General features: G+C 35.3%; 1 protein-coding gene across 1 annotated transcript; it reads right to left on the bottom strand.

Moving 5' to 3' along the window:
* Positions 1–18,140: 18,140 nt before the first annotated feature.
* Positions 18,141–23,617, bottom strand: LOC121431625 (long-wave-sensitive opsin 1-like). Its single transcript, XM_041629216.1, has 2 exons — positions 23,382–23,617; positions 18,141–18,911 (listed from the first exon to the last, which is right to left on the bottom strand). Exons 1-2 carry the CDS (start codon positions 23,586–23,588, stop codon positions 18,141–18,143), a joined length of 978 nt encoding a protein of 325 aa, XP_041485150.1. The 5' UTR covers positions 23,589–23,617.
* Between the last annotated feature and the right edge of the window lie 491 nt (positions 23,618–24,108).

Here is a 24,108-nt window from a genome sequence, read left to right as displayed (position 1 = left end):
TACGCTATGGTCTCCAAAGGCACTTTCTTAAAACAAAGGCAGTGGACATTGTGAACAGTGTTGAATTTAGACGTGCAAAAGACATGTTTGCTGCAGTCCTCCATAAACTGAAAGCTGAAGGAAATGGTTCAATTACACACAAGGATCCTATTAGTAAGGAAGACTTTGAAAAAATAATGACTTCGCGAGCCTTGGACCATTCTACTCCGAGAGGTCTTCAGAATGCTGCGTTTGTGAATCTAATGTTACGCCTGTGTAACAGAGGCAGGGAGAATCTTAAGGATCTAAGGACAGACGACTTCGCTATTGCCACAGATTCGAGCAACAAGAGATATGTTTATCTTGCGAAGGATAAGCTGACTAAAAATCACAGAGGAGACACAGATGATGATTCAAGGAGCCAATGTGGTCGGATGTATGAGACGAAGGATGAAAACTGTCCCGTCCAGTCGTTCTGTGAATATGTTTTGCATCTGAATCGTGATTTCCATTTTTTTGGCAAGGACCAAAATCAAGTGCGCCTCGAGAAAATGTCACACTTGGAAGCGGTCCAGGATCAGGGACAGTAGACCAAGACCAAAATGTGCCATGGTATGATCATCAGGTTGTTGGTAAGAATGCATTGGGGAACAAAATGAAAAGCATTAGCATTGAAGCTAACACGTCAAGGCCCTACACGAACCACTGCATTAGAGCCACAACTATCACTACGTTAGATGAGCAAGGATTTGAGGCTAGGCATATCATGACAGTTTCAGGACATAAAAGTGAGAGCAGTCTTAAACATTACTCTCGAGTTGACGAAGGACACAAACGACAAATGAGCTTATGCTTGTCAGAAAAATGTGAATCGAAAGTTAGGCCTTCTAGTCCAAGTACTACAAGGTCTAATGGTGCTAGATTTGGTCCTGGTCCTGGATCTGGTCCAGCAAAAGAAAGATCAGGACCACCATGTACAGTCAGCAGGCCACCACCTAGTCCTGTTTCATTACATCCACCACCAGAATCTGCACCTGATGTTATGGCTCAGCCTCAGGATCTACAGAGATCCACATTGGGTCCTGGACCAAGTCCTGGAACGACAACAGAGAGATCAGCCTCAGGAAAACCTTGTACAATCAGCAGGCCGCCATCTAGTCCTGTTATATCTCAATTTTTTGCTAATGTTACGGCTCAGAATCAACATGGGATCTCGGTCAGCCCTGTGCCCTGAACCTGGACCGGACTCACAGTCCTCGCCTCAAATGAACTTTGTATCAAACAAATTGGATGTGGACCAGAAAAGGGTCGTACAGTACCACTTCCATCAGTGTACTGTAAACATAATAAACAAGTAGACAATACTGCATCGTACCCTATGTAAATATGTTGCGTTCGTTTTTGTTGTTATACGTTGAACAGTTGGAGCAATTGGAATTTCATTGGAATTTAGACTACCACTAGGACTAGGACTTATTTTTGCTTTTGGCTTTATCTCTGTTGGAATTGAAAGTTTAGCAAGGAATGGATCTGGTAAGTAAATTCTACATTTAATTTTAGTTTTAAGGCTCATGTAGATCTACATCTATGGGCCTGGGTCTAACGTTCGTTTCTTTACAAATTAGAGTCTAGATAAATAATCTCCATCATTTTCAGGCTATCTAATATAACAGATATTGACTGATTGGGTGTGTAAAATAAACATTCTTTGGACCGCCTAAAGGATAAATATTTTCCCTCGTGATCATATTTTCCCTCAGCGCCGCGCGCTTCGGGAAAATATAACCCCTCGGGAAAATATAAATCCGGCGGTCCAAAGAATGTTTATATTACACACCCCATTAGTCAATATCTGTATAATATTGTTCACTCTTTATCCAAACTCTTTTAATGTCGTTTTTATCTTTGAAACTTTATTTCAAAATCAAGCGTATGGAAATTGAATTATTTATTAAAAATTGGGGGATGGGGGGGGGGGTGTTGCACCCACAAAAGTAATAACATCCACAAATGTAATAACACTTTACCCCAAAAATGTAATAACGCCCACAAAATAATGTTATATTTACCCATAAATGTAATAATGCACTGCACAAATGTAATAATGACTTTACCCACAAATGTTATAAATCTGAAGGGATTTTTGGCGAATGTGTTCTTAACTATAGTAATTCGTTCATATAGCGCAAAGTCACAGTCTTTTTTTATTAGCTATTTGTTCACAAGAAAATAATATCAACCTTATATCATCTGACTGCCAATGAAACTAAACTTCCAAACATATATGCAAAATCTAACCTATTTACTTTTCCAAATGAAGATGTTCCTTCTAGATTTAAACATAATATTATTAGGACGTGCAGTTTAATGCGCACTATATACAACGATTATTTGACGATTTGGTTTTTTTAACAAGGTTATGTAAACCATCATATTCAAATTCTTTATTTTAATTTATATAATGAGATTAAAAAATCTTTACACAATATATTACAAAAGGGAGTAAAAGAAAATGTACATATTTTGAAATAAATCGTAGATTTAAAAAACGGTAAAAACGTAACAGAGGAAAAAAACGAATAAAGTATTAAATACTACATATTCAAAATCAATACACTGAGCATAGTTTGCATGTACATTAGTAGAATCCCCACTCTAGACAGGCCTGAACTTGAAAACATTGGAAAAGCGTTAAAAATATTGCATATTTATATACACTAAATACAATCATGGCAGAAAAAAGTAAATAAAAAATGAATTCGAATAAAAAATTAAATTAAATTTTCAAAGTTGTAATTATAATCATTAATTACATTTCAGTCTCGATACAGGGAATATGTATATTTTGTTGAAAAAAAATATGGCAGTAGGTGAATGTATTCAAAGGTTGATATTCAATTGAAGGACTTAAATTATGAAAATATACATATGAAAACTTTATTATTTCTGGAAGTTTATTTGCTTACTTTTGTTCGAGTATACATGAAGCAACTGAAGCAAAAACTGGCTTAGGATTGGTCTTTATATCCAAATAAGCAACTTCTTTGTAGTGCTCAGTGCTACTGCATGTTGACAATAATGCTTGTGTTTGCTTTTCGGGTTATTCAGTGCACAGGCTCAGATTTCAGTTAGGCCTACCTGTAAACACTGATTGTGGGACATGAGTTAAATGTGCCTATACTATAGGCAATATCTTGAAAGAATCAGAAAATTTATTGCATGTTGCTCATCTTTCATCCGATCTTTTTTTTTTGCAGTGCACTTCATGATAATCATTGATTTTTTTTATAATTTTCTGCATTATTCAACAGATGTCTTGAATCAAGCTCCGTGTCGTTCTTTGCGCCGCAAGTTATTCAATATAATCATGATAGTCATTTATTCTGTAAAAGTGCTAAAATACCTAATCTTTTCTAATAACTATTTGATTTAGGCGTACTAATCATAATGCAGAAATTACAATACAGGACAATGGTATATCCAAGAGCTTTCTTCATTTTTTGTGGTGAAGCTAAACATACTTTAGTTAAAAAAATGTAAAAGCCATTTTATTTTCAACATCTGACTTGCCTTGCCTAAAATTCTACAACCCAGGCTGGAAAAACTTTTTCGCTATTAGACAAGCAGTAAACCTTGCCTGACAACCTATCTCGATTTACAAGACTCAAACTAGTCTGTACTGCTTGACAAGCTAAAAGCTAGTCTGTCTAGATTGACAAGTCATAACAGTCCGCTCTGCTTGACAAGCCCGAAGCTAGTCAGTCTGGCTTGACAAGCTACAAGCTAGTCCGTCCTGTCTGACAAGCTAAATGCTAGTCTGTCTTGAATGACAAGCCTTAAACTAGTCAGTCCTGCTTGACAAGCTAGAAGCTAGTCAATCTAGCTTGACAAGTTACACGCTAGTGCGTCCTGTCTGACAAGCTTGAAGCTAGTCTGTCTCGATTGACAAGCGATAAACTATATAGTCCGTCCTGCTTGTCAAGCCAGAAGCTAGTCCGTCCCTAAACTAGTCCAGCACCGAAAAGGACATTTGTCGAGCAATTTCGACTAATTTCAAGCTAGTCCAGCAGGCCAAAAGCTTGTCTTAGAGGCTGGACTATACCACTTAATATTTATAATGATTTTTATATTCAGTATGAATACATTGTGAATTATGATTTACGTTTTATGAACACAATATTTTACGAGATGAAATGACTTGTTTTCAAACTTTTGTTCATATATGATTTTCTTGATAAGTTTAGCTACATAGCAGAGATTGAAATTTGACTTTGTTTATTTTACTATTACTATCTTCTGTTTATTTTATATATTCAATGGTTTGCAATTGTACCATGTGTTTTATACCGGGGGGGGAGGGGGGCACTTACATTGACGAGTGGATACCATGCGCGACCAAAAAAGCACGAAAAAAGGATGTCTTTTTCACGATAGGGCACGTTACGTACGTAACGTGATAAGGGTGTCAAAAACACAAAAATAATGCAAAAAAGGTATTTATTTCGCTAGGAAAATTGCGTGTGTAGGGTCGTATTTGCAGGAATGATAAAACAAAATTAAAATGTTTTATAAAGGATGTCCTTTTTGCCCCAACACTTCGTGTTTAGAGTCCGATTTGCGCGGGGTGAAGAAGCAGGGGTCGTACTAAACCAATTAAGGTAAAGCCGACGACCGAAGGACCCGTAACAATAAAACATTCCTGTACTTGTTTAGGGGTTCATTTCAGGGAATATTTGCCAAGAGTGTCGTTTTGTTTCCAATACTTGTTAAGGGGAGGGTTTCACACGCCAATACTTGTTAAGGGGTGCATTTTCAGAATATGGAAATAACGTGTTTAGGGTGCTTTTCGAGACCCCATGGTCGCGCATGGTATCCACTCGTGAATGGAAGTGCCCCCCCGGGGGGGGGGTTATTTCATGCAGGGGCCCCATGTAAGAGAGTATTTCACTTATTCGGAACGGTGATTTTGATTGATTGTAAGTGAGAAGATCGGCGAGAGCTTACAGAGATATGAAAGAGAAACAAAATCTTTAGAATATCTATTGAGACATTCATAGCGGCGTCACATTAGCTAGCCTGAATGTGCAGCCTACTCATGCCTTGTGTAGTTAAGGCTCGAACAGCAAGATTTGTATATGCTAGTCTTCGCGTGGAGGCACACCTGTTGATCAAAGTTTCAATCAGGGTCTGTGCCTGCAGACTATCACATATCGGGGAGAAACGACATATTTTATGACAAAGTTTGATGACAGTGTTCTCTAATAATGTACCACCTCAGGGCTCTGTCATTCTTCTTTCTGAATAAAGGGAGAATTGGGCGATTTGCCTTTCAAAGGGATTGTGTTTCTCATCACCAAACTGATTAGAATGGGGTTAAAGGTTATCACTCCATTCCAGTGGCTTACAGTTAGGGGAGGGGGCTCCATGACCAGGAAAAAAAATGAGGAAAGAAAATAAAAGGAAATAGAAAAGTGCTAAACATGTTATTTTCTGAATATTATGATCAAATCTATAAAAATTGGATTTTTGTTATAAAAATGTCGAAATTTTTGCTTTGCTTGCTCGATTTGTTCGCCCGCAACTTCTACTACATTTTGCCCGAAACACGATATCTGGCCCCCTCGAAACTTTAGGCTTATTGCTCCACTACTCCACCCCAAACTTAAGTTTAATAATATAGGATAAGAATGAAACAACTAGAAATAGATAATATGGATTAAAAATGAATAGAATATTTTGTTTTAAATGATAAAAATAACAACAAATGCCGTTTTCACTTGTACAAAACCCAAATGGATGCAATGAAGAATATATTAAAAATCAAATGGGGAAATATAATTCATAAGCTGTTTTTAATAAGTGTAAAAACTATATTTAACAAGCTGAATACAAAAAAAATAAAACTTTTGACTGAATTTTTATAGAGTGAGTTCGGAAGTTTACTTCAACCGATTTGCTATAAAATATTTTTGTTTACATCATTTTATTTACATCATTTCAAAGTCCCCATGCACTCCCGGCAGCTTGACCATTTACATGACTTTTCACCCACTATTTATGAATTGCAGGTCCCCTTTGACTGTTTGCTGCATGTGAACAAGGTTCCAAGATTCATCCAGGGAGTTCAAAAAATGCCGAACAGCATGGTGTACACCTGAAAAGCTCAGTTGCAAAAGGGGTTAGGTCCATTTTTCTTCAAATTTGATATTTTTGGGGTCTCAATGTACAGACGTTTAGTAATAAGAAAGAAAAGTTGAAATACTCATTAAAAAGTAAAAAAAAGGCAAAGAAAAATCAACTTTAAAAACGGTTTAGGTCCACAGATATTTTGTTTTGGAAAAGAATAAACAAATATGTAGACGGGTAGATTTCGTTTATACCCATTGTTATGTTCACATGGTAGGGTATCGTGTAAATTTAGTTTCGCATAATTTTTAATTTATTTCATTTATTGGTTTCTGCAACACTTTTTCATGAACATATTAACAAAGAAAATACAATAATAATATACAAATAATTGACAAACAAAACATACAAAAAAAAATATTGCATTTTCTATTAAAACATCGATTATTAGAAGGTTGCATGGGTTGCCACTATAAGCTAGGCTTGACTGCGTGGCAACCCAAGAAAACGATAATTATTCTTACTACATATCTTAACGTAAGGGTGCAGGTGCATAATGACGGGGGGGGGGGGGCGCTTGGCCCTCATAATGTATGCTTTATTTGTATTCTTATAGTTGTTGTTTTTCTGTTTTTTAAATCATGTGTTTTATAAGATATAGAGAAATAGCCTATTAACTTTGTGAATATTTATTCAATAATAGTGATTTAATACCTTTTTTGAAAGGAGAAATGAATCTTAACTGTTTCAGCGAACTTGGCAATGTATTGCATATGTCACGCCCATGATCTCTAAGTGTTTTATGTGCTAATAGTGTTATAGGATTTTCTAAGTGAATATTCTGACAAGTCCGTGTTGGATATGAATGTAAGTTGTTATTATATGAAAAGAAATCGGTAAATACAGAAGGAAGCAATTTGTAATGATATTTATACATAAAAATAGCTATTTGTATGGTATTTATATAATATATCTTATACGTTTTTAGACGATAAAAAAGAGGGTCAGTGTGTGAAAGATATGTTGATTTTGTGCAGATTCTAACAGCTTTCTTTAGTAATAAAAGTAAATGTTCAAGGTTGGTTTTACTACAGTTTCCCCAAATAAGGATACAATAATTAATATATGGTAGTATCAATGCATTGTATATCATTAAAGGGGAGTGCTCTGGCAAAAAATACTTCAATTTGTATAACATTCCAATTCCTTTAGCCATTGATGAGGATATTTTGCTTACGTTTTGGTGCCATGATAAATGTTTGTCTATTGTAATGCCAAGAAATTTCACAGATTCTTTTTTATCTATTGGCTCATTGTCAATTAGAATGTCTTGGGGAAAATCGTCATTCCTATGAATGGCTTGAAAATGAACAAAATGAGTTTTACTTATGTTTAAGGATAACTTGTTACATTTAAACCACGACGAAACATTTTTTAGTTCTAAATTCATTGTACTAAACAATTCATCTAAATTATTGTGAGACAATAAAATGTTGGAGTCGTCAGCAAATAAAATAAACGAAAGAACTTGGGAAGAATTTACTATATCATTGATATATTGATACAAAAATGTCGCTCTGCATCATATGCCTTATACAAAATTGGTAAACTTCGTGAATTCTTAGACAAACCCACCACTGAAAAATTGGTACATGCTTTTGTTTTATGTCACATTGATTTCTGCAATAGTCTCCTTTCAGGATTACCTATTAAACAAATTAAAAAACTGGAAACCATTCAAAATTCAGCTGCGAGATTAGTAACACGAACACGCAAGTATGAAGCAATTACCCCAGTAATCAGAGAATTACATTGGCTCCCTGTCCGTTCCCGGATTGTATTCAAGCTTCTAGTTTTTGCACACAACTGTTTTTATAAAATTGCCCCGTCCTATTCACTCGATTTAGTTTCATATTACCAGCCATCCCGAAATCTTAGATCAAGCTCAAAAGAATTATTTGTTGTTCCCTCTGTCTTTACAAAGTCATATGGTGAGCGTGCTTTTACTCATGCCTCCGCTGTCCTCTGGAATGCTTTACCTAATTCAATGAGATATCAAAGTGATTAATGTACATTCGGGAGATCCCTCAAAACATATCTTTTCAATGCATAAAAAACTAACTTTGAACTAATGGTCCAATCTAAATATCTCGATTACTTTATTCTTATATACCTTTCACCATTTCTTCTTTAAGGGCATAGGGACATGCTATGCTATGTGTGATGCGCTATACAAGAATTGAGCATTATTATTATTATATTAAAAACAGAAGTGGCCCCAAAATCGAACCTTGTGGCACTCCACAATTAAGAAAGGACAACGGAGATTTTATATCATTAATTGAGACGAATTGTTGTCGATTTGAAAGATAACTTTTAATCCATGACCAGGCAACTCCACTTTTTCCGTAATTATATAATTTATGTAATAAAATCTTATGATCAATGGTGTCGAAGGCTTTACTTAGATCCATAAATAAAGCGATTATATGGCTTCTTTTTAAAAGGGAGTCAACAACATTATCAAGTAATTTAGTAATTGCAAAATCGGTTGAGAATTTTTTTCTACATCCGAATTGGATTGGAATAAGAATTTTATTTAATGACAAAAAGAATCCAATCGTTTGTACACATTTTTTCCCAATATTTTTGAAAAACATGGTAAAAGTGATATAGGACGATAATTAGTAACTTAAGTCGGGTCATCTTTTTTGTAAACTGGGACTACTTTTACTATTTTTAATAAATTGCGACAACAGCCAGTAGAGATAGATTAAAGGTATGTTCTAATGGAAAGACAATGCTATATACAGTGCGTCCCAGAAAAAACGAAACCGAGATTTAGCGATCATTTATCATTACTTAATCATAAATAAAATAGACAAATGACCTACCAATTTAAAGCTTAGAATCTCTTCTTTCATCTGATATTACTTAGGTTATTTCTTATTCACGCATGAGTGAGCAAAAACAATTTGAAGAAAGGATACCAAAAACTCATTTGGCGGGGGGTATCTGGGTTTCAATAAGAAAACCACATTTTTGAAAATTTCAATATCCCCTTTTTAATTTGATACCTAAATTACAGAAAATGGTCAAGAAATAACAAAGTTCTGGTCATTTGAAATAAGGCTTGAATTTCAATAATTTCATAAAATGAAGAGGTTCTCCGGGCTGGCTTTCAAACTCACTCGACACTCTGTTTTGTTGACGATCAGCCATGCATTAAATCTTTTGTTCACCATGCGAAAGCTTCTGTGGGAACCCGGTGAAAACAAGTTTATCTCATGAATTCACGAAAATACAAACCTTATTTCAAATGACCAGAACTTTTTTATTCCTTGACCATTTTCTGTAATTTAGGTACCAAATTAAAGAGCAGATATTGAACTTTTCAGAAATGTGGTTTTCTTTTTGAAACCCAGATACCCCCCGCCAAATGAGTTTTTGGTATTCTTTCTTCAAATTGTTTTTGCTCACTCATGCGTGAATAAGAAATAACCTAAGTAATATCAGATGAAAGAAGAGATTCTAAGCTTTAAATTGGTAGGTCATTTGTCTGTTCTATTTATGATTAAGTTATGATAAATGATCGCTAAATCTCGGTTTCGTTTATTCTGGGACGCACTGTATTACATGTTTTAAAAGTTTTGTGCTGATTCCATCATATCCTTTAGATTTTTTAGATGCTAAGGCTTCAACTATCTTAATTATTTCATGTTGATCTGTTGAAATGAAACACATTGTATTTGAGATGGGCTCGGAGAGATACTCAATAAAATTTTTACCATCACTTTGTATTTTTGAAGCCAGGTCAGGACCAATGCCCGTGAAAAAATATCAAACTCTTGACCAATTTCCAAAAGTTCCGTAAAGAATTTATTTTCAACTTCAAGTTTTTCAATTCTATCATGGGGTTTACTTTTGTTTATTAATTTGTTTATGGCATTCCAAGTTAAATTCAAATTCCCTTCTGCGTTTTTTATTTCTTTTGAATAATATGTTTTTTTCGAACATCGAATTACGCTGGTGAGTGTATTGCGATACTGTTTATACTTGATAAAATCATGTTCAGATCTATCAAAAATGAATGATTTATAAAGTTTATTACGTTTTTTGATAGACTGTAAAATTCCTCGAGTAATCCATGGATTTCTGATCTCATTTTTACGCTTCTTGCTTTGAACAAGTGGTATATTTTTATCATAGTAATGAGTGAATTTATCTAGGAACAATTTATAAGCAACATTTGCATCATTTTCTTCCAAAATGTCATTCCAATTCTCATTGGTTAAATCTTCAATCAAAGCTGAAATAGTGTTTATATTTTCTTTCCTATATGTTTTCCTAATATTTTCTTTATCAACATTAACTTCATATTCTGAAGAAATAAAAGATATTGGCAAATGATCCGTAATATCATAAGTAAAAACTCCACTATTGTTATCATTGCTAAAAGAATTTCTAAATATATTATCGATCAATGTTGCTGACGTGGACGTCATTCTAGTAGGTATGTTGATACAAGGATGAAAAGCATATGAGGAAAGTATATTGAGAAATATGTTTGCACTATTATAGCTATTATGATTCCTTACTTTATTGTTAATGTTATTATAAGATGGTTTGTTATACAAAATGTCTGATAAATCAATATTAAAGTCGCCCATTATATAGATTTGTTTATTTTCACTGGACATCTTCTCAAGTTCTTTATCAAAATTATCGATAAAATCGCCGATGTTGTTATTAGGCGGTCTGTATAATGTTCCTACTATTATATTTTTACCAAATTTGTTTTCTACTTCAATAAAGAGAGCTTCTGTCATTAATGTAAATGTCTGATCTTACTTTGTGTTTAAGTTTTGAGTTGATATACATTGCCACACCTCCTCCTCCTCTGCCTCTTCTCCTATCAACATGTACCATGCGATAATTAGGTATGTTGTATATGTCCGGGGAATGTGAACTCAGTCAAGTTTCAGAAACACCAATAATTGAAAATGAAAACGTGTTTAGGGAATTTAAAAAAGTTTCTACGGAATCAAAATTTCTGTTAAAACTTCTTGAATTAAAATGTACAAGACTGAGATTATTGACGTTGTTATCATTTGATTCAAAAGCTGATATAAATTCTTGGGAGGTATAATAAGCGCAATTTCGAATTTCATTCCTGTTATTAATTTGGTCTATTTCATCTAAATTAGAGTTCATTTAAAAAGGTAGGTGACACCTGTAAGGACCAAGCATGAGATAATGTGTCGGGGGAGGGGGGGGGGGGGTGGTGTAGAGTGCATGTAGTCATGTTTGAACATTGTAGGGAACGTAACAGTTACAATGTGGTCTCAAAAATGTTTTGTTTTGTGTGTGTGGGACTTCGGGTATCTAAATCGTATCCACACAAAAATATACAAGTTATATTCATGTTTGAAAGTATTACATCAATAATGTCCTTTCATGCTTAAACATTCAACAAAATAAATTGAGCATGATACAAGTAATAATGGATGAATTAAATATATCGGGTACACCTAAATTATCAAGGATCAAAACAAATCCAGCACTGAGGGGCCGCAAACAGCGACCAACCAAACAATGAATCCGTTTCCAATCCAAAACTCAATCAGATCTAATCTTTTGATTTTTAATTTTTTAATAATTTGATATCATATTACAATAAGGGAGATTAAAAAAATTATTGTCTTATAAGGAGAGCTCATTAGTCAAAAGGGATTAGGTCCATTTTGTTTAATAAATCTTATTGTTTTCTGTCTCAAAACCTACAGATTTTTAGTCGCTTTGATGATATCAAAGAAAGTTTGGAAATTCACATTAAAACGTCAATGAAAGTGGCAAAAAATCACCTTTTTAGTCAAAGATATAGGATTCATTTCAGTTTGCTTGCAAAAGGAGTCAAGTCCACAATAATAATTTTTGAAAAAATATATATATAAAAAAATTGAAGACAGGCAAATTTCTTTTATACACAATTTCATGTTCACATGATATAGGGTAGTACTTTATGACTAATTTAGTTTCTCATTAGAATATTGCAGTAAGTTGAGAATAAGAAAAACATGATTTTCTCGGAATGGTCCAAAGTGAACCTAACCCCTTTCGCAACCAAACTCTTCACATTATGATGAGATGGAGGATGGGTGGAAGGGAATAATGGTGGTGGTTACCTTCTTTTTCAGATATTTTGCACAGGAAGTACCCCCAAATAAGGGTATTTTTCCAAATGATTTTTTTATTGTTAGAACTTTTGGACCGAAAGGTAGGCCTTTTACTGAAACTAGTGATTAATTTTTGTCATTGTCCCAAAATACTTGTGGTGCAGAGGTGCATGCCCCAATTAACGGGGCCTGCCCGGTACGCCATGGATTGGTGATAAATGTTTTATTGCTTTATAGATATTTAGCTTTCATAAAATCATGACATTTGCATTGTTCGAAAGTCCACCGGCCTTCACTTTATTTTCTGAAACTTCTAATGTAACCAATGGACTTAGTCCAGAAAACTTGCAGAGATATTACAATTTTATGATCATTATTCTTTATTCATTTATGATCAGTATTCATTGCGTGCACGGCAATTTAGTCATGGAAATTAAAATGTGCGTACACAGCAAAAACTGTGGTGTTAACCGGTGTACATAGGTGACCACACCACCATTTATTTTACACCGGTATTAAATTGACAGATTTAGTTTAACCCCGGAGTTTAACACCTATAGGTGTTCTTTACAACACCTTTGGTCGTTACATTTACACTCCTTGTCGTTATGTTCAATCTCTAGGGGGTAATTTTAACACCTCAGAGTGTGGTCCTCTATTAACACCAACTGGTGTCAGCTTTAACATCACAGTTTTTATGGCGTAAGTTACTGATTCGTTACAAGATTCAAAGAATTTAGTCTGGTAATCAATATGTGATGTTTCTACTAAGAGAAAACAAGGAGGCTCAAATACACGTCTGACATGGTTGAGGTACAGATGAGGAGTGGTCTTTATTTACAAGTTACAATGGTTTCTGACAATCATGACAATGGTTGGTTGAGTCATCGTGGTTTCATTTAGTTAGGCATAAATATCTTCCAGTTGTAGTTAGGCAATGATACATGTATTGGCATACATCACATCTCCCCCCTTAGTTCAAGAACCTTCAGATCAAGAAACTTTTTTACAAACAATACTCAGTAGAATTGTGAATAACAACTCTTTGAAATTGTGGTATCAATTGTTCCTAAGGCTTAATTGGATTCTTTTCAGAGATAACATTTTTCATTATTCTCAGTATTTCTGTACTATATATAATTACAAGTTCTTAATGAATTTGGTTAGTTTATCTGTTTGCCAATTAATCAACACGTACTTTCAACTTCTTTGATATAATAATTTCCTTTCTCCCTATCTTCCAAGAATTGCTTTGTTAGTTACTGCTACTTCTACAATAAACCAAAGCCGGTTGAGTCATGATCGTGGTTTCATATAGTTATATATCTTACAGTTGTAGTTAGGCAATGATACATGTATTGGCATACATCACACAATACAACAATGAGAGCCGGGGGAGAAATATACAACTTCGAATAAGAAAGACCGAAGAGAATTGATTATGATTTTAAATTGGTTTAATATTAAATATAAATTTGAATCATGAAATATAACAACACTGTCCATACAGAATACCTGTTGAATATGTATAAAGAAAGGCAAAAAAAAAAAAATTATCACACTGTAGAATACATCTATTTCTTTACAATCCAAATAAAAGAACACATAAAGATTTTTCTCGTTTCCGATAGAAATGATATTATACATGAACAGGATTAATTAAATTGTGGTTTTATGTGTAATAACAAGTATGCAGGATCTCTATATAAGTTATCTCACTATTTACCTATTTAGCTGTAATAACTATGGGGCTGCAATCCTCCTTTCAACCAAACGAAATTATTTCCAATTGGTAATATTGTTACAAATGAGAAACCACAACAAGATCAACAATTTGAAAACTTTAACATCATGTGAAACACGTTTTTAAGACCTAGAGAAGTTATTTTACAAAAATAAACAGCTGGTTAAAAATTTTGAGCAGCAGTTGCAAGAATGACCGGCTTTTTAAAGTGCTTATTTTAAACAGCGTGTTTTTACAGTATGTGTATATGATATGCATGTATATACAGTGGGTGCGTCGTGGTCTAGTGGTTCTGACTCTCGCCTTTGAAACAGGGTCGTGGGTTCGAATCCCACGAATCCCATGAATCTCAGCATCCCGGCGTGTTTTCCTTCGGCAAAAAATTTATCCACTCGACCCAGTGCATATGGGGCCAATATGGGGCCCATATGGGTTTCATGTGGGCCATATGGGGCCCATTATGTCCCATATAATCCCCATATGGCTAAAAACATCTGGGCCCCATATGGGATATATATGGGCCATATGTGGCATCATTAGTGTCGATCGATCTGGACTGCACTCATGAATATTCAATACAACACTAAATGATCAAAAATTTAACTAATACAGCTACAACAATTGATATGTTTATGTTTCTGCAAGGATTCCACCATGAAAATTTTCAGAAAAGTATGTATTACCATAAAATTGAAAATCGAAACATTTATTTCAGGAGAAAATTTTCAAGGTTAAATATTGAAAATTGTTATTAACCATAGCCTGTCAAGTACAGCAAACTCGCTCTATATATATATATATATATAGAAGTCAATGACAAGATTTAGTGGTTAGGTGTAGGATAGGATTAGGATTTAGGATTAGAATGTAGGATTATAGGACATGATAAAATGATAAGGATTAGAATATTGGGTTATAATGTCACCTTAATGACACAAACTAATTGATATTTTTTAATTGATTAAAACATCGTGAACCTACATGGGGCCCACATGGGACCCATATAAAACACAATATCGTTTTCATATGGGGCCAGATGTGCCATGTGGGTTTAATGTGGGCTTCACCAGATTTTCCCCATATGAAACCCACTTGGCCCATATGGGCCCCGGATGGTTTGGATGGTGCAAAGCCCATATGGGCCCCATATGAGCTGCCCATATGGGGCCAATATCCAAGCCCAAATGAGCCCATATATAACCCACACGGACCCCAGATACTTTGCTCACTGGGCGGTGATGGTAGCTCGAGCTTAAGCCGGAGTAATAATAGCCTCAGGCAAAAGCGCTATAAATCCAGCTATTATTATTAACATCATTATTAAACAGGCTTACACATGTGTGAGTATGTGGGTACATGCATGTGTGTGTGTGGTGTCTGACTAAGCAGGATGCAGTATTCTTCTTTTTCAAGCTGCTCAATATAATTGGCCTCTGAAAAGTGTCAACGTGACCCGAACAAACCAAATCTTCTTTTGAACAGTATCAGCATAGGCCTTCAACTTTTTATGATCTAAATAATTTTTTTTTATCTCAACGAAACAAGAAAAAAGGTGTCAAAAAAAATATTGTTAGCTGGAAATAACTATGTTAAGCCATGTATTAAATTAGAATTTTATTCTTTCCTGCAAAGGTTTTCTAAATTATAATATATGACCTGAGAGAAAGACACTTCTTTACAAAGATAATTTTAAAAAATGAAATGTTTTCAATAGAGCAGCAATGAATGACTTAAAATGAGTAAATGTGCAAATTTCTATAGTCGAGAATTAACTAGGATGAAAAGAGCTCATTTTTGACGAGCTGTCTAAATACTGCCGAGCCAGTGCAGGATTTCAGTCACAAAAGATAGGTTTATCCTACACCATGTACATATTCGTATTGTAACTACAGAATTCAGTCACGAGATTAGATTGCATATATTAATAGCTTTCATAGGACTCCTTGCATATCAAATCTTTGAAAATATTCATTCAATTATTAAGGTGATTCCTCATTAACCACCTTTCCTTAACACCTAAGTTTTAACAAAACTTCCAATCGTTTCATTTTTTTTACATTAAATCATTTACATATATTACAAATCTGTTATTACGGATCAATGCGTGACACTACTTCCAAAAATCTATAATTCATCTTTAAATAGCAATTTAAATCCAAATTCATCGAAAATTCGAAGTTGAAGTTAACACAACATACGTCACAAAAAATCATACAATTCCGCTGATCTATTAAACGCATTTTCTTTTTTTTTCTCTCTCTCTCTTTACAAGAAACTTGGTTTTAGTATGCTCTTAAAGCCGTTGTTTTAATCGCAGTGATCGCATCAGTTCGTATAAGATCAGTCGTGACAATCGATCGATCGTACCCAGGTTTTGAAAGGTTTTTTTTTCGCGATCACCTACGAAAAACAAAATGTAGCGTTTGTATTAAGATAACACGACAGTGAGGACGAGGGATAAGGCCCGGCGCACACTATACGATTCGTTGCGATCCGAATTTCAAAGAAATTGTAATTACATTTGACAAGGACATTCCAATCAATAAAATCATAGCGTTCAAAGTTCAGAATAGTGGTAGCACTACTGAAATCGAAATTCAGTCTCTAGTTCGAGGCTCCCGGTATGCAAATCCGAATCGTTATGACGTCATCATCGCAAAATTATGGTTTTATAATTTCAAACATGATACTTAAAATGAACTAATCGTACTTCTTGAAACTTTCACATTTTAGTGCGAAATGTGATTTATTAAGAAATCGCCTCGCTTCGGATCGCATAGTGAGCGCTGGGCTAAAAGCCCCCTCACACCGGACTGAATGTAGGCGGACGAAGGGTGACGAATGGGAAAATGAACGAAATACGCGCGAATTCAAAGAATTCGAATAAAATTTCCGTCAAATCATGCGATCAGTAACTATTTCAAACTTTATCAACGAACAGTAACCGAAGGATAAATATGACATACAAAGGATATCGATTTTTCGGTTCACCTCTTTGAGAAACTTGCTGTCGAAGGCGAGCGAAGGGTTGATATAACCCAATAAGACGACGGAACAGTGAGCAATGATTTGATATGGCGTGCGATTAGAAACGAAGACGAGGGAATAGATCAGGCAATCTTGTTCGTTGTGTCATCGTGTTGCTTCGTTACGGTTCTTTCGAGACCGGTCCACTTTGGCAAAACGCGAAGAAGGACTATGCGCAACAAAAACACACGAACGATAAACGAACAAGAACGCCCGATCTATTCCCTCGTCTTCGTTTCTAATCGCACGCCATCTTAAACCATTGCTCACTGTTCGTTCGTCTTATTGGGTTATATCTGGTTGGAACTTAGTTTATATAAATCAAAAGTCCAGTAGGCTTTTCTTTAAACGTATTTACAACAGACATTTATTAGGTGAGATGTAACAACAACGATCACTACTGCGTCATCTTGACAGCAGCCATAACTTTCTTTATGCAAGTAGTCACGTGTAATAACAAAGTATAGTCTACGCTTGCAGACCTTTATCGGTTATCACCACAATATCAACCCTTCATTCACCCTCGGCTGCAATTTACTTAAAGAGGTGAACCAAAAAATCGATTTACTTCGCATGTCATATTTATCCTTCGCTTACCGTTCGATGATAAAATTTGATTATATAGCTGTGCTGCACCATCTAGAAATTTTAGCCTGTTTGGCACTCCTCGCGATTAATCTCGAGATTCAAGAAACCCCGTCTCCACCATCGCAAGAAGAGCGATTCCCGCTCAAGCGAGGCATCGATGCATTATGGTCTGACGCCGTGAATAAATAAACCCGAGTGCGTCTGCGCCGACGAATTAGCGCGATAATTCGAAAAGAGCGCGCTATTTTGCAAATAATCCCAAGTTGAATTGGGATTGAATCTCGAGATTGTTCAGATCGGGATAATTTGCCGGATCAGAAATAGCGCGCGAATTTGAAAACTCGGGATGGTGCAGACCGTCCTATAGTTACTGATCGCATGATTAGACGGATATTTTTTTAATGTGAATTCACGTGAATTTCGTGCATTTTCCAAATCGTCACCCTTCGTCCGCCTACATTCGGTCAAGTGTAAGGGGGTATTAATCCCTCACAACGGACCTATTTGGTAACAGTGTTGATAACCTGCTTGCCTGATCTATCAGCATCTTCATATTCATGTACAAAATTTCCCTGTTTTGGTATAGAACCATCATCGTCGGTCACTGCTGTTCTAGATTCACTGTGAGAACGCTTATTGCGAGAGAAGATATCACAAAGACATTTCCGAAATTCCGTTAACCGAGTCCAGTATATGACTGGATTTATTATGCCATTTAATCCCATCATGGTAAATGATAAGGGTACATAAATCGTATACCAACGGTATACCTCGAAAGTTGCTGCGTTTCGAAACCAGTCTATCTTTAAAAAAGGAATAAAGTAATTAAAGATAACCGGACATAAGCAAACGACATTCGAGACTGAGACGAGTGCAAATGTAGCCAGGATACTCTTGTTTTGTTTGACGCGCTGTTCTAGTGCACGCCCCGACAGACCGGCCTTTCGCCCGGCGCTTGCGATAGCCAAGTACACGATAACGTAACAAGCCACGCAAAGACATTGTGCTACAACGCTAATGATGAATAGAAGATAATTTTGGATTCCCGAGTAACGATGACGCTCATCAATTACTTTGGTGATGATGAAGAGGGCCCCGATAGGGATGATCCAAATGAAGATACAGGCCAAGATGCAGCGAGGCGCCGTCACCAGGTTCCGCTTGTTGAATGGGTCGAAACGGAGGGTGATGAGTCGGAACAGAGCCACAGATAAGGTGCTACCTGTTTCGACGATGAGTGATGCACTCATTACCAATAATACGTTTTCATCCTGGAACGACAACAACAAAAAAAGAGAATTTTCGTTTTATATGTATTCATCCCGGGCTCCGTAGTGCAATCTATATAAGGCCAGTTTTAATTATGGCAGTGAGTCCAAACTTCGCGTGTGTCCATGCGTCACGGATGGTCTTTATCTGAAAAGACTAGCCAATATCCTTAAAATCTGAGTTTTGGTTCAAATCTCAAAATAAAGTTTGGTCCGCGATGATAGTTCGCACTTTTTCAGAACAGTTTATCGGAATAGAATTTTGAGATCGCGATACCGGCGAAGCCCCTTGACCTACTTCACATTTTCGTCAATGATTTTCATATTTAAACCTGATGAATATTTTTGAAAAGTCCACGAAGTTTGGACACCCCATCATACTTGCAAAATTGTTGGTAATTATTACCGACAATTTTACAAAATGGATTAGTCAAAATAATATCCCGGCTATTGGCAAGTAATGTGTCCGACCGATAAAATTGGTCAAAATCAACCAATTAAAACAGTGGGTGATTTCAAGTTCAGTGTTTGGTGTTGGTGTTGGTTCAATTTTTTACATGAGTATAACATCAAATGTAAAAGAAAGATCGTCCTGAAAAATCACTCACTAGTTGTTGAGATGTCAATAATGTTAGCTGGAACAGTTTTACAAACCCATGATAGGTTTTGGAGCTAGAGGAAGCAATCCAAATATATCACAAATAATATCAATTCTTTATCTTAGAGGAAAATTTCATCTCAGAATTCCTATTTTATTTAAATGATATGCGAAAGACTTGGGAAACTATTAAAGAGTTAATTGGGAAAAGAAAGAATAAAAATATGAATACTATCGAGTAGTTGGGCATTAATCGAGGAGGATTAGACACAATTGTTACCTAAGGAGAGGATATAGTCGAGGAACTTAACTACTTTGTTATACTGTTGGGTCAAATTTGGCAGAATACCAAATGGGCCTCATAATTCTTGTTTTAAAGATTACATAGGTGCTTCAAATAAGATCTCTTTATTTTGGAAACCTATAAGTGAAGTGGAAATTAAAGATGTTTTATGTACTTTATATGCTTCAAAGTCTCATAGGTATATGAAAATTTGCCAGTTAGATTGTTTAAGGATGCAGCACCTTTCATTGCTTCTCCGTTGACTTATATTTTTAATTTATCATTAGAATAGGGCAAATTCCCGGATGCCCTAAAGATAGCAAAAGTGACCCCCTGTATAAAAAGGGTTCGAAGGATGACTCAGGCAATTATTACAAACCCATTTTAGTTTTACCAGTAATTGCAAGAACATTTGAAAAATAAGTTAATATGCGTATCATGGCCTTTCTAGAGTCCAGTGATATTTTGTATAGACAACAGTATGGCTTTCGTAAGAGATATAGTACGAAATTATCAGTAATCAATGTGGTTAACACATAATTGAAGGCAATTGATATTGGTGAAATAACCATAGGTAAATTTATAGATTTCAAAAAGGCGTTTGATATAATGAATCATAACCTAATCTACGAAAAATGAAAGCATTATGGAATAAGAGGTATTGTATTGCAATGGTTCCAGAATTACTTAATGAACCGATCGTAGGTTTTGTGTTACAAAAATGAAATTTCCAGTAGTAGAAGGATAATATGTGGTGTTCCCCAAGGATCAGTCCTGGGGCCCACACTCTTTTTATTATATATCAATGACTTACCAGGATCAACTGATTTTTCCAGTTTAGACTCTGCAGATGATTCAAATGTTTTCCATACTTTCCCCAAACATACCAAATGTCAAAAAGATATTAATATGATTTATGTAAGTAAGAAATTTAAAGAGGTGTGAAGTTGGTGTATACTTAATAAATAACCATAAATTTGAAGAAATCAAATTATATGATAATAAAAGGACCAAGACGATCTATTGAAATTGAAGGTGTATTAAATTTATGTGAAACGGGTATAGAAAAAAATCATGTGGCATCTTCTGTAGGAATTAAAATCGATGAATCTTTCATGTGGAAGAACCAGATCCAATGTATTGATAAATGCATTATATGGAAAATTGGTTTGCTTTTTAAATGACGCTACTATGTACCGCGGGATGTTCTAATGCTTCTGTATAAATGTTTTATACAACCACACATATCTTATGGAATTTTATTTGGGGAAGTAGCTACAGGAGCCACCTAAATTGTATATATTTGGCGCAGAAAATGGCTATGAGAGCAATGATATTTTCTCGACTTGGAACAAGCTGTAGGCCACTATTCGTCAATCCGGGGTATTAGATGTTTATGATTTACACTAGGAACATTTACCACATTTTTTACAGCAATACTTTGAGTTGTTAAATCATAGTTACAAAACTAGAGGTAAAGAACATTTCATGCTAAGACTCTCCAAATTTAACACGACACGTGGCACTTTTTCTATATATTTTGTTTGAGTGAAGTTTTGGAATAGTTTGCCCCAGAGTATTCGAGAGAAAAGAACGCATTTTCATTTCGTAAAAATCTGTAAATCACTTGATTAAATGAAGTTTGATGATTAATATAAGTTTGGAATAAAAAGCAAAAACAAAATGTTTTAGTAGGATAGATACATTGCAATTTGATCCTTTTGGGGGGCCATTTCGATTAGCACTTATGCTAACTTTTGATTGTATCATGCTCTTCGCACGATCTCACTCGGGTGACGTACGGCAATCGTAAGAGTTTCGATAAAGATTCGTGATCATCGATAGGTCTACGATTTTGTTCTACGCGGAGGTACAACTTTTTCGTTAAAAAATCTCAAGTTCTTGGACTTTAACACATCGCTGGGTCATCATGGTCATCTTAAGATCAGCGCTCGGGTATCAACGATCTCCTTGCCACCTCTGTAAGATGTGGTGTCAAGAATTCGGGGACATTTAAAATATTCATCAGGCTAAAATTCGTTCACAAAACATTCACATTTGATACAAAACCAGTTCAAGATCGTAAACTGCAAAATCATTGACGAAAACTATGAAGTAGGTCAAGGGGTTCGCCGGTATCGCGATCTCAAAATTCTATTCCTATCGACGAAATATGCGCTGTGCTGGGAAACCATTCTGAACAAGACAGTGTGATCTAAACTTCGCGGACTAAAGATTTTTTAGAGATGTAAACAAAACCTTTAGATCAAAAGATGGGATGTCTATATCGGAACTATAAATTATTGACGAATAATATTTTTATGAATACTGCACTCATCCTAAGGAAACTAACGGTATTGATTTTAGGTCACTTCATATTAATGATGTCATTTTTTTAAAGATATTGAATGGTTTTTGAGACCGTCCCCAAAGTATTGACACACGCAAAGTTGGACTCACTGCAATATACAGTTTTCACGTTTGTCTATTGTTTTTGTTTGTTTACGCTTTTTTGTTGTTGATTTATTATTGAGGGGGAATCCACCCTTTACAATGTCCAACAAGCGAAATCGTAAGATGGTCATGAATAGTACAAAACGAAACCAAAAGTATATGTGGTGGCTCTGAAAGTTGTAAGTAAATGAGCACGGGCTTCGCAAAAGACCCTGTAATTTTTTTTCATGGGCTTGGGGAGAATATGAGAGAATTGTTAAACTCACTGCACGATCAGACCACGGCGCCATTTTTTTTAGCAAATCACAATTTTGCTTTAAGGAAATTCTAAGTTGCAAAATTACCTCATTCGAAATCCGGCTTAATGCAACCAAATTATATGATAAAATTGGATTTGTACTTTGCTGCAATACAAACTTTGTTGTCGGCGTAAAATTCCAAGTCGTGATGACGTCGCGACGTCATCCCGATGTGGAATTTAATGTGTCAATGCTAATATCAGAATTCCAGTCGAGCGAGCCTCCTGTAGGAATAGAATTTCTTATTCCTTCAAGAGGATTGCTCGAGATAGACTGGCATTCTTATTTTAGTATTTATACCACTCCACTATTCGGATATTCGCTCATTAATATTTCATAGGTTCAAATGTTCATATCAAAATCATTTTATGATTTTAGAATCGGATCGCAACAGATCGTGCATTGTGCACCTGGCCGGGCTTACTCCATCGTGCGATAACCGTATCAATATCCCAGTAGTAGCAACTGTCTACTCGTGATATATGTTTAAACAATGCACATCATGAATAAGCTCGTGTAAAACACTCTTGAATAAAGCATTGTTAATAAGCCATCATTCAAGAGATAACTTTACTGTAATAGATTTGTTACAACAATCTTATAAGTGGCTCGACCTAGTCATGTTGCACCTTATGAAGGATAGCACATATTCTGTCAATCATTTTTTCTCTCTCTAATACTAATTGTCTAAAATTTAGCAAATGGGAATAGTAAATCTGCTCGAATTTTACTTCTTCCAGTGTTAGCTCATCATATCTCTCTCATATTCTCCCCAAGCCCATGAAAAAAAAATTACAGGGTCTTTTGCGAAGCCCGTGCTCATTTACTTACAAACTTACCGATCTTAGTCCGATATAAAGCATCAGCCAATAAACAAAAGATAGGGCAGAAGCAACACAATCTACCAAGGCGATGTTGCAGATGAAGATGTTCTGTTTCTTCCTCAGCCTTCTGCTTCCAATGATGACAAATATCGTCATGGTATTGAGAATGACACTTATTAAATTTGTAATGAAGTGAGAGATGTTTTTTTCAATCCAACCCATGATGGAAGGAATTTAGTGCGATAATGCGTTGCCGTTAATTGGTTAGATTGCCACTTTATTCTTGCAAAGGAATTTCTCTGGGAACATGTAGTTATCAGAAATGCGATTCCGCTGCTGAAAACGTAGTAACAATTTCCATTTTTATATCATTTTTTTACTAAAAGCAAGAGCCTTGTGTCGACGCTTAGAAGATAAGTCGTTCAATTATTTAAAAAAAAAATCCATAGGATTCATACTTGGTCTGTCGGAATCGTGGCTAGTAATAATTCAAAACCTGATTAATAAAAGAAAAAAAATCTTCAATTGTCAAACGCTCATGCTTAATCCTTCTAAAAGACGGAAATTTGATACTGAATTGAATGGGCTATGAGCGGAGAAAGGGTTTTTTTTTTTTTTTTACACCGCATTTTACCTTCAAGGAGACCTTTATTTCCTTTGGCAATTTCTCTGCATTTCTCTCAGCATGCTGATCTAAATCATTGCAATGGATACAATACCATTTATGCCAAGTTGGAGAAAT

Source organism: Lytechinus variegatus, chromosome 1 (genome assembly GCF_018143015.1).
Source record: "Lytechinus variegatus isolate NC3 chromosome 1, Lvar_3.0, whole genome shotgun sequence".
Lineage (NCBI taxonomy): Eukaryota > Metazoa > Echinodermata > Echinoidea > Temnopleuroida > Toxopneustidae > Lytechinus > Lytechinus variegatus.
This window is presented reverse-complemented; position numbering and strand designations above follow the sequence as displayed.